Source organism: Saccopteryx bilineata, chromosome 4 (genome assembly GCF_036850765.1).
Source record: "Saccopteryx bilineata isolate mSacBil1 chromosome 4, mSacBil1_pri_phased_curated, whole genome shotgun sequence".
Classification (NCBI taxonomy): Eukaryota; Metazoa; Chordata; class Mammalia; order Chiroptera; family Emballonuridae; genus Saccopteryx; species Saccopteryx bilineata.
This window is the reverse complement of record NC_089493.1, coordinates 171,409,256-171,426,745: the sequence shown is the minus strand read 5'-3', so window position 1 is coordinate 171,426,745 and position 17,490 is coordinate 171,409,256. Positions and strand designations below refer to the sequence as shown.

Genomic DNA, 17,490 nt, shown 5'->3' with positions numbered 1-17,490 from the left:
ATGTCTGATTTCAGCTTAGTTAGGGGACTCATCTTGCAGAGTTGGACCGTCAGTCCTGGGATGACGAGAGGCCCCTGCTGTTTTTCAGCTACACTGCATGGCAGAAGTCTAGCCTTTCGAGTCCCCTAAGGAAATGTCAAGTGACACCTTGCTAGATAAATGCTTACCAGAGTTATCAAAGTAAAGGGATCTCCCACCAAGGATAAGTTATTTTTTTAACTTGCACTCTATCCTTCAGCAGGGTCTCCCTTTGGATTAGTAAGCTGGACATGCCCGCTGTTAGAGGTGTACCTGTCTTTTAAGAAATAAGACGTCTGTCAGTTACACTGTTATGACCTCAGGTTCCGGAATGTCAAAGTAACATTCTTTAGAAGAGCGGTTTCACTTTGAATTGAGCCTAGTTTAGAATCAGCTTACTGTCAGAGGGAAAAGGATAGCCCATGTGACAAGAAAACACCTATCCCTATGAATTGGTTTGGAAGTGACTTCTTGAAGTTTCCTAAGGATGTTTCCTTACTCAGAGTATACTCACCTCTGCCGCTTTCACTCATGGCACCTGAGGATGAACAACATTTTATTTCCAATCTGAGGTAGGAGTGATTGCCACCCCCCCCAGCTTCAGCTTTTGATCTTTGGTTGGAATGTCAAATCAATCTCTTCTAAGGAGCCAAGGACAAGAAAGGTGGACCTGGGAGGAAAGTTGCTGTCGTTTTCCATGTGTATTTGATCGAGGTGCCACTGATTACTTCCTTCTGGCCTTGCCTGGCTTGTGAGAAGGGCTGGCGTCCGTGAAAGGGATGTCTCTTTATTCTTAAAATGTTGACCCTGACCAAGTGAAACTATTTCTGATGGCTGCCAGTAGTTTCCACCCTTCTGAACTCAAATGGTGATATAACGTTCTCTGGGATAACAGAGCTATGAACTGTGCAGGGAGCTATAATAGCTACTTTAGTCTGATCCCTGTAGCTGCCCCTGAATAATTAAGGGAGCTACCAAGTGCCCTGTATGCAGAAAGTGCTCAGCGAAAGGTAGATATGATTGTTAGTTTTTTTTTAATGCCTTTTTTTTGTGTGTGTGTTTTTTAAGTTTATTCATTTTATTTTTTTTATGTGCCTTGACCGCGGGCCTTCAGCAGACCAGTTTATTCATTTTAGAGAGGAGAGAGAGAGAGACAGAGAGAGGAGAGACAGAGAGAGAGAAGGGGGGAGGAGCTGGAAGCACCAACTCCCATATGTACCTTGACCAGGCAAGCCCAGGGTTTCGAACTGACGACCAGCATTTCTAGGTCGATGCTTTATCCACTGCGCCACCACAGGTCAGGCAACTTGTTAGTTTTTTTTTTTTTTTTTTGTTTTTTTGAAGCTGGAAACGGGGAGAGACAGTCAGACAGACTCCTGCATGCGCCCGACCGGGACCCACCCGGCACGCCCACCAGGGGCGGACGCTCTGCCCACCAAGGGGCGATGCTCTGCCCCTCCGGGGCGTCGCTCTGCTGCGACCAGAGCCACTCTAGCGCCTGGGGCAGAGGCCAAGGAGCCATCCCTAGTGCCTGGGCCATCTTTGCTCCAATGGAGCCTTGGCTGCAGGAGGGGAAGAGAGAGACAGAGAGGAAGGAGGGGGTGGGGGTGGAGAAGCAAATGAACGCTTCTCCTATGTGCCCTGGCCGGGAATCGAACCCAGGTCCCCTGCACACCAGGCCGACGCTCTACCGCTGAGCCAACCAGCCAGGGCCTTGTTAGTTTTTATTAAGACTCATGAGCTATAATATTTTTTTTTTGTATTTTTCCGAAGTTGGAAACGGGGAGGCAGTCAGACAGACTCCCGCATGCGCCCGACAGGGATCCACCCGGCATGCCCACCAGAGGGCAATGCTGTGCCCATCTGGGGCATTGCTCTGTTGCAACCAGAGCCATTCTAGCGCCTGAGGCAGAGGCCACAGAGCCATCCTCAGCACCTGGGAGAACTTTGCTCCAATGGAACCTTGGCTACGGGTGGAGAAGAGAGAGACAGAGAGGAAGGAGAGGGGGAGGGGTGGAGAAGCAGATGGGTGCTTCTCCTGTGTGCCCTGGCCGGGAATCGAACCCGGGACTCCTGCATGCCAGGCCGACGCTCTACCACTGAGCCAACCAGCCAGGGCTATGAGCTATAATCTTGAACTGAAATGTTTTAGCCAGTGCTTGATAATTCAAACATTTTTAGTATAAAAATCACCAAAGAATCAGGGTATAAAGAAAAGAAGCTCAATAATGTACTTCCTGAGGGCAAAATTAGGTAAAACGCCTCAAAAACAACTTTTATTTTCACTAAGGAAAAGATATCCTCTTAGTTATTTGATTTGGAGTAGATAGAGAACTGGCTGCCTCACCGTAATAAAAGGTGTTACACACATAATGCTCAGTGAGATAGAAGCAGCAAATTCTATTCTAGGGCTGCAAACTGCGAACGGTTTATTTCAGGGGAAAATTGAATCCAGGGGCTCAGCGCTGAGAAGTTCCTCTACTGAAAGTCAGAGATAATTGGAAACTGTTAGTATAATGATGGAAATGCCAACTTGTGGGCATCATCACATTGAGAAGTAAATCCTCCGATTGTGTGGAGGGATGCAGGAAGCGTTCAGGCTACTCCGTTTGTGACTCTCAGTTCATACCTGAGAGCCGTGCCTTTCCTAGAGAGTGAAACACAGTGCAGGTCATATAATTAGCAGCTAGATTTGAAGAGGACTCAAATATACGGAAGAGACCTGCAAATTCCATTTAATCTAATCCAACAAATACATGCGCCAGTTAAGTTCAGGGGAGCATGCTGGATCCTGGGGCTACAGGGCGAAGCAGCATGTGCCCCAAACCCCCAGAGCTTACATGGATTAGAGGAAATGTGTGTCAAGGTAGTTTTTTCAGGGCAGGTTGAAATCCTCATAAGTTTCTTGTCAGCTTGGGCTGCAATGGCAAAATACCATAGACTGGGTGGCTTCAAGAACGGAAATCTACTTTCTCACAGCTCTGGAGTCTGGGACTACAGATCAGGGTGCCAGCCTGGTCGGGTTCTGGTGGGAACTTTCTTCCTGGCCGGCAGCCTTCTCACTGTGTGCTTACACAGCCTTTCCTGTTCTTCTAAGGCCAGCAATCCTATCGGACTAGGGCCCTACTGCATTCCTCAATTAACCTTAATTATCTCCAAAAAGCCCTATTTACCAGTATAGTCACATTAGGGATCAGCTTCAACATTTGAACTTGGGGGGCACAATTCAGTCTATAGCAATAGGTCCTCAGCCCATTACAACAAGTATATTAAAATATACTCATACCATACATTATAGCCATGTGGTTTTTTTCCCTGTACAATAAGTGAAAGTGTGTTAGTAACTTTTGCTTTGAAATTATTTGACTGTAAGTCATTTATTCATTTTTCATTTAAATTTTTTTTTTTTTTTTTAGAAAGAGAGGGTCAGATAGGGACAGATAGATAGGGAGAGAGATGACAAGCATCAACTCATATCTGCAGCACCTTAGTTGTTCATTGATTGCTTTCTCATATGTGCTTTGACTGGGGGACTCCAGCCAAGCCAGTGACCCCTTGCTCAAGTCAGCGACCTTGGGCTGAAGCCAGTGACTTTGGGCTTCAAGCCAGTGACCTTTGGGCTCAAGCTGGAGACCCTGCACTCATGCTAGTGAGCCTGCACTCAACCGGATCAGCCCATGCTCAAGCTGGCGACCTTGGGGTTTCGAGCCTGAGTCCTCAGGTGATGCTCTATCCACTGTGCCACTGCCTGGTCAGGCTGGCTGTGAGTCATTTATGATCGGCTGCTGCTTCTCAGCAGTCATTTGTACTTGGGATTTTTTTTTTAATGCGAGAACTGTAAATTCTTTTCAACTGTAATAAAATATTGCGAATTCTAAATTTGACAGTGAGTGGAAGTGACATAATGCTAGATTTTTGTGTTTAACGGAGCATGAATTGATTGCTACTGTACAGTTTTCTATTTAGGTCTTACTTCTGTAGGTTCTTGCAGAGCTTGTCAGGCCCTTCAGCACGGTCTGTGACACCTAATGGGTCATAGGTGGGTTGGCCATGGCTCAGAGCCCCATTTTTCGCTTCTAGACAGGCAGCTCCCAACCCTAAGTCCTTTGATGCAACCCTTCCAGCTGTTGGTCCCCTGCTGTCCCATTGGCCTCTGCTGCCAGCAGCCTCTTCCCTTGCACCTGCTGCCTCTTCCGTGAGCTGGCGTGCTGGGATTTGAACTGAGGCCTCTGGCTTCCCAAATTGCTGAGCCCTGAGGAAGTAGACTGGACATTGAGTTGGACGGGCAGGTGTGAGAATAATGATGCTGAGATGAAGCACGAGGTCAGAGAGGTACAATGGAGGAGGAGGGAGGGAGATGGCCAGGCCAGGTCAGCTTGGGTGCGGCATCAGCGGGTCCCTGTCTCCTCTTTCTGACTCTGCCTTGGCTGAATGGGTGGCCTTCTGAACCACCTTCTTTGTTGTCTGACGGATGAATCACCATCCTTGATTCTCCAGGAACCACACCCCAGCCCCAGCTGTGGTGAAGCAGCCTGTCCCAGGAGCCAGAGGCAGGACCACAATCACAACCATTGTCCAGACGGGCGGGCACTGGAGCACCGGCCTCTTCAGCGTCTGCAGAGATAGGAGAATTTGTATGTTTTTCCTTTTCATTTACGTCCTTCACTATTTTCTTTCCCAAGATAGCAATGGGGAGAAAAGCAGCATCAGGCACAAGGACAGAAATTAAATGGTTTCAGAAGAACTAGACTAATTCTCTAATGACTCAAATGGACTTTTTGGCAGGAAAACCCTTGCCTTTGTGACTTAAAAATTTTTTTTAAACACTGTTGGCAAAGACACATGAAATGGGCTCTCTCATCAGGGGGAATATAAATTGGTACAACCTTCCCAGTGAGTGGTTTAGCAATACATATAAAAAGAACCTTGAGTATTACATAGCTTTTGACCCAGTAATTACATTTTCAGGCATTTAATCTAAGGAAATAAATCACATGCAAAGATTTAGCAGCGACATTAAATTTTGCAACACTGGTTATTACAGCAACAATCTGGACGACCTAAAATGTTCAATGAGGGCATCATACAATGAATTATTATGCAGCCATGAAAAGTCATGTCGGAGGATAACATTTAATGGGATGGAAAGATGTTTTGGAATACATTTTTAAGTTAAAGAAGCAGATTGTAAAACTGCACCGTAGACATCATTTGGGGGGGGGTAATACTTAGAAAAAAAATATCTGGAAGGATACAAATATAAATGTTTACAGCCAGCATCTCCAGATGGTAGGCTAATGGATCATTTTCATTTTAGTTTTGTTTATCTCTAGTAGTTCTATGGGGAATGTGTGGAACTCTTATAACAATAGGAAACATTATAACAGAAGCCCCCTTGACTGAAATCTTTGCAGACGGTGGTTCAGAAGGACCAGCAGCACTGTCCTGTAGCCACGTGATTTCCCCTGGGTTCGAGGTTCAAGCTCATTGAATCTATTTTTACCTGAGGACATTCTGACCCAACTCTGGTGCCACATGTCAGTATCCTCTTGCAGGACCTGATGCTCTCGCTCTAGGGAGCAATTTGATCACTGAATTTTTCTTGGACTCTGTGTGTATGCCTGTGTGTGTGTGTATGTGTATGCCTGTGTGTGTGTGTGTTTGTGTGCACACGTGTGGGGTTGGGTTCCCTTTGATGATCCAACAAATAAATAAGTTCAAAATTTAACAGACCCTGGATCTTATAGTTTTGAAGAATATGGCTCTCCCCACTCTTTGGAAAATCTGAATTTGTCCAGAAGTCTACAGGATGGGTCAATGAGAGTTCTGAACTGTTACAGGATCCACGTCCTTACTTAAGCAAGGGTCTCGTGGAGGGAAGTGTTCTAACATTCCTTGGTGCTCTGATCATCCAGGCTTGCGCCTTTGCTCCCCAAGAAGAGCCTGCCCAGCACCAGGCCCCATCTGCCTTCTATTCCTCTCTCTCTGCCCACCTGACCCAGAGCTCAGCAGGTTTCTTCCGGCCACTGCTACCCATGTGGACATCTGACCAGACCATATGACAGTTCTCTGTTTCTCTCAGGGTCCTTCCTGCTTTTCATCCACATTTTCTGATGTTGGTCGTCACCTAGGGCTGAGGAACAGAGAAGGCAGAACTGCCACGTGGAGATGTGAAGACCTAGCCTCAGATCGGATGAGGACCATTTTTCTTAGCTTGTAGTTGAGGGTAGGAAGCCATCAGTACATTTTGAAGGAGAGCAAAGCCCGTAATATAATGTGGTGGTTAGAAGAATGTGTTTGTATCAGCTATAGACCTTGCCTTGAAACTTAACTTTTTTTTTTTTGGTATTTTTCTGAAGCTGGAAATGGGGAGAGACAGTCCGACAGACTCCCGCATGCGCCCGACCGGGATCCACCCGGCACGCCCACCAGGGGGCGATGCTCTGCCCCTCCGGGGCATCGCTCTGTTGCACCAGAGCCACCCTAGCTCCTGGGGCAGAGGCCAAGGAGCCATCCCCAGAGCCCGGGCTATCTTTGCTCCAGTGGAGCCTCGGCTGTGGGAGGGGAAGAGAGAGACAGAGAGGAAGGAGAGGGGTGGAGAAGCAGATGGGCGCTTCTCCTGTGTGCCCTGGCCGGGAATCGAACCTGGGACTTCTGCACGCCAGGCTGACGCTCTACCACTGAGCCAAACGGCCAGGGCCTGAAACTTAACTTCTTTTTACTGGTTATTTGACCTCAAAGGCCTTCTCTAGGTCTTCATTTTTACCCTCTAAAAAGAGGGTAATAGGCCTGACCTGTGGTGACGCAGTGGATAAAGCGTCGACCTGGGATGCTGAGGTTGCCTGTTCGATACCCTGGGCTTGCCTGGTCAAGGCACATTTGGGAGTTGATGCTTCCTGCTCCTCCCCTTTCTCTCTCTATTTCTCTCTCTTTCTCTCTCTCTCTCTCCTCTCTGAAAATTGAATAAATAAAATCTTTAAAAAAATAAAAAGAGGGTAATAAAGGTGCCCACGTCCAGCGTGGTTGTCAGGATTAAAGCAGATAGTGTATAGAACCCACTCTGAACAGTGGTTTGGAACATAACTGGATCAGAGATTGTTTTGGGTTTAATAGTGTCCCCTCAAAATCCATGTCCATCTGCTACCTCTGAGAGTGACCTTAGTTTGAAACAGGGTTTTTACAATCTAGTCAAGTTAAAAAGAGGTCATACTGAGTAGGATGGGCCCTCATCCATAGCTGGTGTTATTGTGGGAAGAGGGAAGTTTGGTCACAGCACCCAGAGAAGAAGGTCATGAGAAGGCAGAAGCAGAGACCAGCAGCCAGCAGACTCTCGGAGAGAGGCACCGGACGAACTCTCTCCTCAGAGCTTCTGGAAGGAACCCATCCCACCAACATGCTGAGTTCAGACTTCTAGCCTCCAGAATTCTCCAGCGGGAGGATAATTCCTCTTGTTTTACGATGTCCAATTTATGGTATTTTGCTCCAGCCACCCTAGGAAACTCATACACAAGCAAACATTGGATTTCATTAGACGGCTATGGGAGAGCTTACAGAATCAACACATCAACTGAAAACTAAGCTCAGAAGGGATAAGATGTATTATCTGGAGCTAGCTGGCAATCTGGTCAACTCCAAACATTTCTACCTTCTTGTTTTCCAGTCTGAGAATTGATGTTTCAGCAGACGGAGCCCCGTTCGCCCAGCTTAGGACACGTGCTGCTGCTTGGCCAGGTCAGGTCGTTTTGAGTGACAGTTCTATCAATATTGCCCACAACAACAAGGAATAATTTTTTAAGTTTTTCTACTAGGGTGTTGTTACCAGGAAGATCCCAATATATGTATGTAAAATGCACTTAGTGAATCTTAGGTATTATTATTATACAATTTTATTATCTCTCTGCATGTAGAGAGCAATGAGTAGAATCAGGAGACAGACTGGCCATTGCAGAGTGATTTCCACCCAATCCCAAGATTGCCAAAAAAGTTGGTCAAGGGAAGGACCACTCCTCACCACCCCCTCTGCCTTCACTGCTGAGCTCTGCACCCCACCCCCATCACGTTCAGATCAGCCGCACTTGTTCTTCTAAGAATTCCCTGCTTGTCCACTCAAGAGCCCATTCTGGGGGCAAGGAGAAGAGGAAGGACACGTGAAGAAATATGGACGATATTTTTTACAATTGTGCACAATCTATGGAGGACAGGCCACAAATACCCAGTACAGTGATCTCAAATGTTCCATGATCTATTTGTTGTTCCCTAGATGGGCTTCCCCTTTGTGACTGCTCCTCGTTTCTCCAAGCTAACTGTCTAGAGGACAACTTACAGGCAATATGACTCGATCCATGCATTATTGATGCCATAGTTCCCCGGAGGCAGCTGGAGCGTGAGTGCCACGGGTCCGGGGTTTCTTTCTGTCCTTGCTCTAAAGGGCACTTTATCCACACAATTTTATTTCCAGAATTTAAATCACCATGAAACAGTTGTGACAAACTCAGGAACAAAAAGGAGAGCTTCCTGCCACTATTTCATCCTGGGATAGTTGTCCATTCAATGTTGAAAGTTATTGGGAAGGGTACATTATGAGCAGTGGTGATTTCCATTTCTTCTTGACATTTTGCTTCTTCAATTGATCATAATTATATATATATATTATTATTATTTCTTGGCAGATAGAGATGGAGAGAGGGATAGATAGGGACAGACAGACAGGAAGGGAGAGAGATGAGAAGCATCAATTCCTTGTTGCGGCACCTTAGTTGTTCATTGATTGCTTTCTCATATGTGCCTTGACTGGGGGCTACAGCAGACTAAGTGACCTCTTGCTCAAGCCAGCGACCTTGGGCTCAAGCTGGTGAGCCTTGCTCAAACCAGGTGAGCCCTCGCTCAAGCTGACACCTCCAGGGTCTTGAACCGGGGTCCTCTGCGTCCCAGTCCGACGCTCTATTCACTGCGCCACCGCCTGGTCAGGCATAATTCTATATTTTTGAACTGCCTCCCTCTCGCCACCTCTGTGCTTTTATCTGATTTCTCACTGCACTGGTGTGAGCAGACCGGCGCTTCTGTGCCTGGTGAAGACGCGGGTGCCGAAAGCTCGGGTGTGAAGGTGAAGCCGAGGTGAATGGAGCAAGTGCCTGCTGCGTGGCATTGTGGGTAAGAGGCCGGGCAGTCCAGCTTCGGGAATGTTTGTGATGTTGTCCCAGGAAAGATGCACATGTGGATGGTGTAATCAACATTGATTTGTAATTCAATCAATATTTATTGAGTTCCTATTTCTGTGTAGACAGACACGTCATGGGCGTTACAGACAGGACAGTGAATGAGACAGAAGGTTTCTTCGTGGAGATAGGCAATAAGCAAATAACTCAGTCAACAAAAGAACAAGTTGTGATAGGTGCAGTGAAGGAAACAAACAGGGTGTTATGAAAGGAGAGCGCTGGGGTGTGGGGTAAAGGATTGATTACCTCTCCGAGGAACTGACCTGAACCGATACTGAAAGACGGGAAATAGTGAACTGCTCAGCCTTCCCTGCGGAGGGCGCCGCGGCTCCGGGAGCGGCAGGCGGGCGAGAGCTCCGTGTGGACGAGGAACGACTAGATGCTCAGGGTGGGTAGAAGGAAGTGGGCCAGGAGTTTCTTTGGTTTTCTGGGAGGGGAAGGAAGCATGAAAAGGCCTCAGACTGGGATTCACGTCCCCAAACTGTGTCTTGGGTAAACTGTCCACTCTCTGAAAATCAGGGACCACCATTGTCTAGTTCACTGCCCGAATGCCCAGGAAAGCATTGGACAATTTGGAGGTGATTCATAGGAGGCATTGTATTGAGAGAAAGGAAGTGGAGGGAGGGAGCGCGAGAGAGAAGCATCAACTCGTTGCTCACTTAGTTGTGGTCCCATTGATTACTTCTCATACATGTCTCGACTGGGGATCAAACCAGCGGCCTCAGCACTCAGGGATGATGCTCTGTCCACTGTGCCACCAGCCAGGGCTCCTGCATGAATTTTAACCTGTATTCTCACTTGCTTCATTCTTTCTCACACTTCACTGAAACATCATAAGGCCTCAGCGTTAGAGGAAATACGGGCTCAGCTGGCTCAGCTGCTGAACTGAGTCTCCTGCCGCACACATGGCAGGGCCTGACAGCTTCACCTTTCTGAACATTTCCAGGGAGGAGAGCGTCTCCCCTTTGGAGCCAGCTCAGTACTTAAAAAAAAAAAAAGATTTTGAATAGGTTGCCATGCATATGATGCAAAATTCAGACGTGTTTTCTGCTTTGGAACAGGAAAAGCATTGCCCTCTCTCTACCCAAGTTCTCCCCAGAGCAGCAGTTCTCGCCTGAGTCCAGGCGCAGTCTATGTGCTTGTACAAGTACACACAAATTCAGTGAGGATAGATTAATTTTTTTTTATTATGAAAGTACCATTGTAGAAAAGAAACAAAAAACTATGCAAGAAAAAAAGCAGTATTCTGTAATTTCAACTGTCAGACATTACCATGGTTAGTATTTTGGTATCCTTAGAGATTTTTTTGCAGTATGTGTATGTACACAATTTACACAAACTTGCACATTTGTTTTAACAACTTACTATCTAGGTGATCAGACCCTATCAGCACTTCTGGAGCTAGTATTTTAAGTTACAGCATAAATTCCACTATATGAATGTACCATAACTTATTCAAAAATTCCCATTGTGGGCCTCTATGTGGTTTACAGATGTTTTGCTCTTCAAACCAATGCTCTGTGAATATCCTCATATCATACCGAGGTCATTTTGCATGTGTGTGACTTTCTCTGTTGGTTAATTGTTATAAATTGTACATTTACATGTACCATTTTAAAGCTTGCTAGATGTTGCCAAATGGCTCTCCATTTGGAAAGTGTACTTAATTTATACTCCCACCCACAATGCATGAGTGTGCCCCATTCCTATTTGGAGCGATGGTTCTGCCTTTTTGTAACAATTGATCTGCAAAGTGCCTGGCTGCAGTTTCCACCCACCTCTCCTACATGTGCTCTCTGGGCTCCACTCTCTAGCTTTGCGTGGGCTTCTTCTTTTTATCTCAGCTCCCCCCTGTGTTGGAACAGTGAATAATGAACCAATAATGAACTTGGAACGGTGAAAAATGAACCACAACCCATGCACCAGGGTGGAGCCCATCTCAGAGAACAGGCTCTCAGAGAACAGGCCAGGAGCAGTTAGGCTGTGGGAGCTTATGTAACCACCAGGCCTCTGAGTGGACAAAGAAGAGGCTGAATTTCTGGCTCAAATTCCTTTTGAGCCTCAGCACCTTAACTCTTTAAACGAAGCACAAATGGTATTATGCTGTACATATCATTACACAGTTTTATATTTTGTAAGTGAAAGGAAGAGACATAGACAGACTCCAACATGTGCCTTAACTGGGATCTACCTGGCAACCCTGTCTGGGGCTGATGCTCGAATCAACTAAGCCACTGGCTGTGGGAGGGAAAGAGGGAGAGAAGGGGAGAGGGAGGGGAAAGAAGCAGATGGTCGCTTTTCTTGTGGGCCCTGACTGGGAATCAAACGTAGGATGTCCATACGTTGGGCTGACACTCTATCCACTGAGCCAACTGGCCAGGACAGAAGATATTTTAAAGGTTATAATTAGCTTTTTTTTCTGTTTCATAGTTCTAATTAATTTGTATTCATCAAGGTTGTCATCTTTCCCAATGTGCAATGACAAAATGTCTTAACATCCGGGTTTTGAACCTGAGTCCACTAATAGTTTTCAATGGATTCTGAACCTTGTGGAATTGAATGTGTGGAATTGAACAGTTTCGCATGTCTGTGTGTATGTATTTTTCTTTTCCCTTAAAGAGCGAGTTCACAGTTATCTCTATGTTCTCAAAATAGTCTATGATCCAAAACATACTTAAAACAGAGCCTCTGTGTGTATGTAATACCCAGACACAGACAACAGTGTGGCGACAGCAAGAGGAAAGGAAGGGAGGTGGCAGAGAGCAGTGGCAGGGGATGAATGGGGACGGGAAGACTTGACTTTGGGTGATTGACACCCGATGCAGTGTGCAGATGATGTTTTGTTGAGTTGTACACTTGAAACCCCTATGGTTTCGTTAACCAATGTCACCCCGGTAAACTCAGTAGAAAAAATAAAAGAGAAGCTTCAGGGTTAAGATGGTTCACACAGAATGTGTAGGAAACAGTATCAGTAGTTAAAGATGAACGAAGAAACGAATAAATGACACACTGTTTCCAACTGACGTTCAAAGAAACAAGCCTCTTTCAGTTTATAGATTAAAACTGGCTGGTGTCAGTGGCTCTCTTAAACTAGCAAAAATTAGAGCAGCCTCCTGACCTGGGGAAGAGGAAAAAAACAACAACCCTCAGAACAGCAGGCAGAATCAATGTACCATTTAAAGAGCTTTCGATTCCATTTATAGAACAAGGTGCTATATGTGTCTATATTAAATATTGAAATTAGCTAGATATAATAGCAACAGTTGTGATTCAACTGGAAAAAAATGATTTAATGCTTTTTCTTGACAGTAAAAAACAATTACCATAGTGAACACCAACAGAATTGTATCTGGTTCAGTTATGCTGGTGTTTAACAAAAGGAGACAGTTTTGACATGGCTCAGTTATGGCAATTTTCATACGCTGAGTTTTGAGCACTGGTTATTCCTTCTCGGTCCCTGATTACAGGGAGACTGTGCAGCAGGAAACTGATGGCATAGGTTGTAAGTGCTCTTTGAGGTGAGCACTTTCTCTGATCACATCTGAGACCCTCGGCTTTCTTTTATGTGGTTATTGACAGGTTTCTGTGGTCTGTTTTGCCCCATGTGTCTTGAGTGTGACGTCGCCAGGCATTACGGAGAGTGTTTTTGTTGGCCGTTGTTACCTGGCTCCACCTTTGCACTGAGAGTTGGCATCAGAGAGCGACATAAAATATGGGTAAGTGACTTTGAATGTGTACGTCAACCTGGATCTGTGTGAGAACGTGGATGCCTTTCAACCCCACTTTTCAAAGAGAGAGAGAGAGAGAGAAAGAGAGAGAGAGAGAGAGAGAGAGAGAGAGAGAAGTCTTGGCAAGACTGCTTAAAAAGGCACTTAGTGGAAGACTCTAGGAGAGGGAAAGGAAGAAATTTCTGATTTCTTTGTTGCTAGGATGTATACTAACCAGAATGTCACATTGTGAAGGGTATTTCCAAGGGGGACTTATTATAATGCAGATTATTGGTCAGTGGGTTCCTTTTGTTTCTTTCCTTGCATCCCAGAGAAGATGACAGAATTGCATCAAATTTGGAAGATATATTTGGGATGGTCTGACTTAAAATATAGCCTACGGGGGTCTATGTAGTGTTCACTTTGGGTGTTCCCTGGGGCCCTTCAAATTTCCTGCGCAGCTAAGACTGAGTTACAATGAGAGATTGAGGACAGACAGCATACATACTAAGATGTGGACAGTTAAAAAAAGCACCTCTTTATATATTCATATGAAATGGCCCCTAAGATTTTTTTTTTTCATTTTTCTGAAGCTGGAAACGGGGGAGGCAGTCAGACAGACTCCCACATGCACCCGACCGGGATCCACCCGGCATGCCCACCAGGGGGTGTCTCTCTGTTGCATCCAGAGCCATTCTAGTGCCTGAGGCAGAGGCCACAGAGCCATCCCCAGCGCCCGGGCCATCCTTGCTCCAATGGAGCCTCGGCTGTGGGAGGGGAAGAGAGAGACAGAGAGGAAGGAGAGGGGGAGGGATGGAGAAGCAGATGGGCGCTTCTCCTGTGTGCCCTGGCCGGGAATCGAACCCAGGACTTCTGCACGCCAGGCCGATGCTCTACCACTGAGCCAACCGGCCAGGGCCCTAAGATATTTTTAAGTGGAAAAAAGAGCATGCATAAAAGCATAGTGGCACAGAAGTATGTGACTATTTGCATAAAAAGACTATAGATCTGTATATACTTGTGTGGACAGAATTTACTTGGAAGTGATAACAAACTGGCAATACTGCTTGTCCCTGGACAGGTACCTGAGTGGCTGGGGCACCTGAAGAAGGGACATTTACTTTTCACTTTCTCCCTTCTTACTGTGGAAATTTGGGACCATGTGGACTTATTACCCATTTCAAAGAAATAAATAAAATAATTATAAATATTCAGTCCCAAGAGGAAAAAAAGATGGTGACAGAGACAGCAATGGTTTTAAGTATGAAGCCTTTATCAAAAGCTCAAAGGGCAGGTCTTTGAATTTGCAAGGACTGATTAGCCATGGAGCAGCTTGGGACTGCGGTAAGCTGGGAGTGTTGCTGGACTTTGGAAGCGGTACGTGGGATGGGCCCCTGGGTGGTGGAAGGAGCCTGAGCCATCGCGCCAGGACGGACACCCTCTCCCCCCAGGGCACGCTGTGTGAGGACTGGCTGGCCGTGCACTGCTGTTGGCCTTTCTCCATCTGTCAGCTGGCCCGGGAACTCAAGATGAGGACCTCCCAACTCTATGAAATTTCAGCAGCCTCTTCAGCGAAGGACACTTTTATTTGACAGAGCAAGAAAACCCCTCCTCCCTTCCCCTGGCCCTCCTCTCAGAACCCTTCTAAGTAGAGAGATTGTTCTTCTTGTTTTCGCTGAACTAGATGAAAATAAACAACCCCAGTGTCTTTATAGTTGCTCTGTCTTTACTCACTCCCCCCCAGGGAGACTGTTACTTGTCTGGATTCGCTAGGCCTGAAGTTTCGGAAGGCTGCAGTTCAGTCCCGACTGCGTGGAGGAGAGAGCCTCACTTCTCTAGAATTTGCAGATCTTCAGCCCCAGGCTGGTTGCCTCACTGAGGCAACCGTTCTGGTTTGAGTTGACTTGTGTCTCTTCCCTACCCCTTGCCAAAGATAATGCTGAAGTCCTGACTTCTGGTGTCTGTGAATGTGACCTTATTTGGAAATAGGGCGTTCTGGGTGTAATTAAGATGAGGTCATCAGGGTAGAACCTCCTCTAATATGACTTCTGTGCTTATAAGAGGCGAGGGAGAGACACACGAGCAGTCCTGTGACTGTTGGGGCAGAGATTGGAGTGATGCTGTCTTAAGCCACGGACAGACTGGGGCTTCCAGAAGCTGGGAGAAGCAAGGTTTCAGGAAGACTATGCCCTGCCAACATCTTGACTTGGGACATGGTACTTTGTTGCAGCACCCCTGGGAAGCTGAAACACCCACCATCCACTTGTGTGACTAGAACACTCTTGCCTCTATTCTGCACAGCACACTGCTGAGAAGCCTGAGCTTTGCAGCCTGAACTGTCTGCTTCGTACACTAATTGAGACTATAGGCAAATTTGTTCATCTCTCTGTGCCTCGGTTTCCTCATTGGTAAAATGATTGTTCTAACCCAGTGGTTCTCAAACTTTTTTTTTTTTTTTTGTATTTTTCCGAAGCTAGAAATGGGGAGAGACAGTCAGACAGACTCCCGCATGCGCCCGACCGGGATCCACCCGGCACGCCTACCGGGGGGGTGACGCTCTGCCCACCAGGGGGCGATGCTCTGCCCCTCCTGGGCGTCGCTCTTCCGCGACCAGAGCCACTCTAGCACCTGGGGCAGAGGCCAAGGAGCCATGCCCAGCGCCTGGGCCATCTTTGCTCCAATGGAGCCTCGGCTGCGGGAGGGGAAGAGAGAGACAGAGAGGAAGGAGAGGGTGAGGGGTGGAGAAGCAGATGGGCGCTTCTTCTGTGTGTCCTGGCCGGGAATAGAACCCAGGACTACTGCACGCCAGGCCGACGCTCTACCATTGAGCCAACCGGCCAGGGCTCAAACTTTTTGAAGTTGGGGCGCATTTAAAATCCTACAAATAATTGTAGGCACACTATATACAAATTTCTGAGAAATATGTTATAATAAATCAAATATTAAAGAAAAAATATAAAGTCCAAGCATGCTTTTATGGTAAATGAAATAAATGAGACAAAATTAAATTTATTCTGACATTAAAAAACATTTTTATGTTACATTTTTTGAGTTATGCTTTTTAGAATTTGTAAAAAGAGTTAAAAATTAAAAACAAAAGTTATCTTTTTATATATATAGATACATTCTTAGTAAGATTTAGTAAATTCAGCAGGTCCTGATGCGAATGTGTTAAGTTTTTTCATTCTTGTGTTTATGAGAAACATAAGCCTGATGTGTCCTAGTGATTTCTTCAATGTTTGGGTATATGTTTGAAAGGCAAACTTTCATTTCCTCATCAATACATTGAACAATTCCTCTCTTTTTACTCTTAATTGTGCTGAGTGCAGAAAACCCCCACCATGCATATCATCTTAACTTTACACCAAACAAAGGATAGAAGAAACTTGCCTCCAGTCTTTCTGGGGAACATGGGGGGTAGTATAAACAATCTAGCACCACAGCTTAACAGCCTTTTGCAACCTAATCAGGCAAGTGAGGTGGGGGGTTGGGCAACTGTCAGCTTATAGCCAATTCCCCACACTTGTCCCCCCAAAATCTAAACTCCAAAAACCCTATTGGTTTTTTGGTCCCCAACAGGCACATATTTCTCTGGGATACCATAGGGCACACCAGGAAATCTTCTAGGATGCACCAGTGTGCCCTGGAGCACACTTTGAGAACCACTGTTCTAACCTCATAGGGCTGTGAGGACTCTAACAAGTCCAGATACTCCGCACAGTGCCTGGCACGTAGCAAGAACTCTGGACGCGTGAGCTCTTCTGCTGCTACCCGGTAGTCAGGGCACGTTATTCCGTTTTCCCATTTACAGTTGAGGTATAAAGTGTCTCATTAAATTTTAAATTAAAACTGAGTCAGTTAAAGAAAGAATACTAAGTAAATAATAATGTGATACAGATGATGTAGTATAGAATTGCACACTTGAAGCCTACACAATTTTATTAAGCAATGTCACCCCAATATATTTAATAAATATTTTTTTAAAGTAAAAAAAAATTGGATGTTTGGTGGTAAAACACTAATTTTATTATTCGTGTATGCCAAGCATTGTTTTAAGCACTATGCATGTTTTAAGATATTCAATCTTTAACAAACTTCGAGTAGATGGTATTATAGTTTTGTTTTTCAGATAAGAAACCTGAGCCACAGAGAGGTTAAGTGATTTACCCAAGGCCACACAGCTGGTAAGTGATGGGCTGTCAGGCTCTTGAGGCTGTGCTACTAAGCAAGCAGAGGAGACTTCTGGCCAAGAGGCTTTCCTGGGCCTAAGTGGTTGTACAAACCAGGGTTAGTTCTGTGGATGTGGCTCAGCCTGGTTGGAGGAAGTGGTTGTCACTCATCCCTGCTCCCGGCCATGCCCACAGAAACTCAGCAATTCCCCTCCTAGAAAGGGATCGCTCTAGTCTCAGCCCTCCCTTCTGGATGCCCAGAGCAGCTGCCAAGAACCAAAGCCCTTTGGGAAAATTAAATGCTCAGAGCTGATGTTTAATCTATGACAAAGTCCTCTCCTCTCCAGCTACTGAAAAAACCAGGCCTGAGGGACAGCTCTG

The 17,490-nt window shown here is 46.0% G+C and overlaps 1 protein-coding gene across 1 annotated transcript; it reads left to right on the top strand.

Annotated features, from left to right (window-relative positions):
- Positions 1-465: 465 nt before the first annotated feature.
- PLAC8L1 (PLAC8 like 1) lies at positions 466-14,637 on the top strand. Its single transcript, XM_066277853.1, has 4 exons — positions 466-590; positions 4,516-4,652; positions 12,813-12,949; positions 14,392-14,637. The coding sequence occupies exons 1-4, from the start codon at positions 466-468 to the stop codon at positions 14,530-14,532; spliced, it is 540 nt and encodes a 179-aa protein (XP_066133950.1). The 3' UTR covers positions 14,533-14,637.
- The last annotated feature ends 2,853 nt before the right edge of the window (positions 14,638-17,490 follow it).

What these genes read in the sequence shown, in the direction of transcription:
- PLAC8L1 (XM_066277853.1), top strand. Translation starts at nt 466, where the DNA reads ATGAATTGGTTTGGAAGTGACTTCTTGAAGTTTCCTAAGGATGTTTCC. An exon ending in CTGCAGAGATAGGAGAATTT is followed by an intron (nt 4,653 to 12,812) that starts GTATGTTTTTCC and finishes GGTTATTGACAG; the next exon opens with GTTTCTGTGGTCTGTTTTGC. An exon ending in GAGAGCGACATAAAATATGG is followed by an intron (nt 12,950 to 14,391) that starts GTAAGTGACTTT and finishes CTCTCCCCCCAG; the next exon opens with GGCACGCTGTGTGAGGACTG.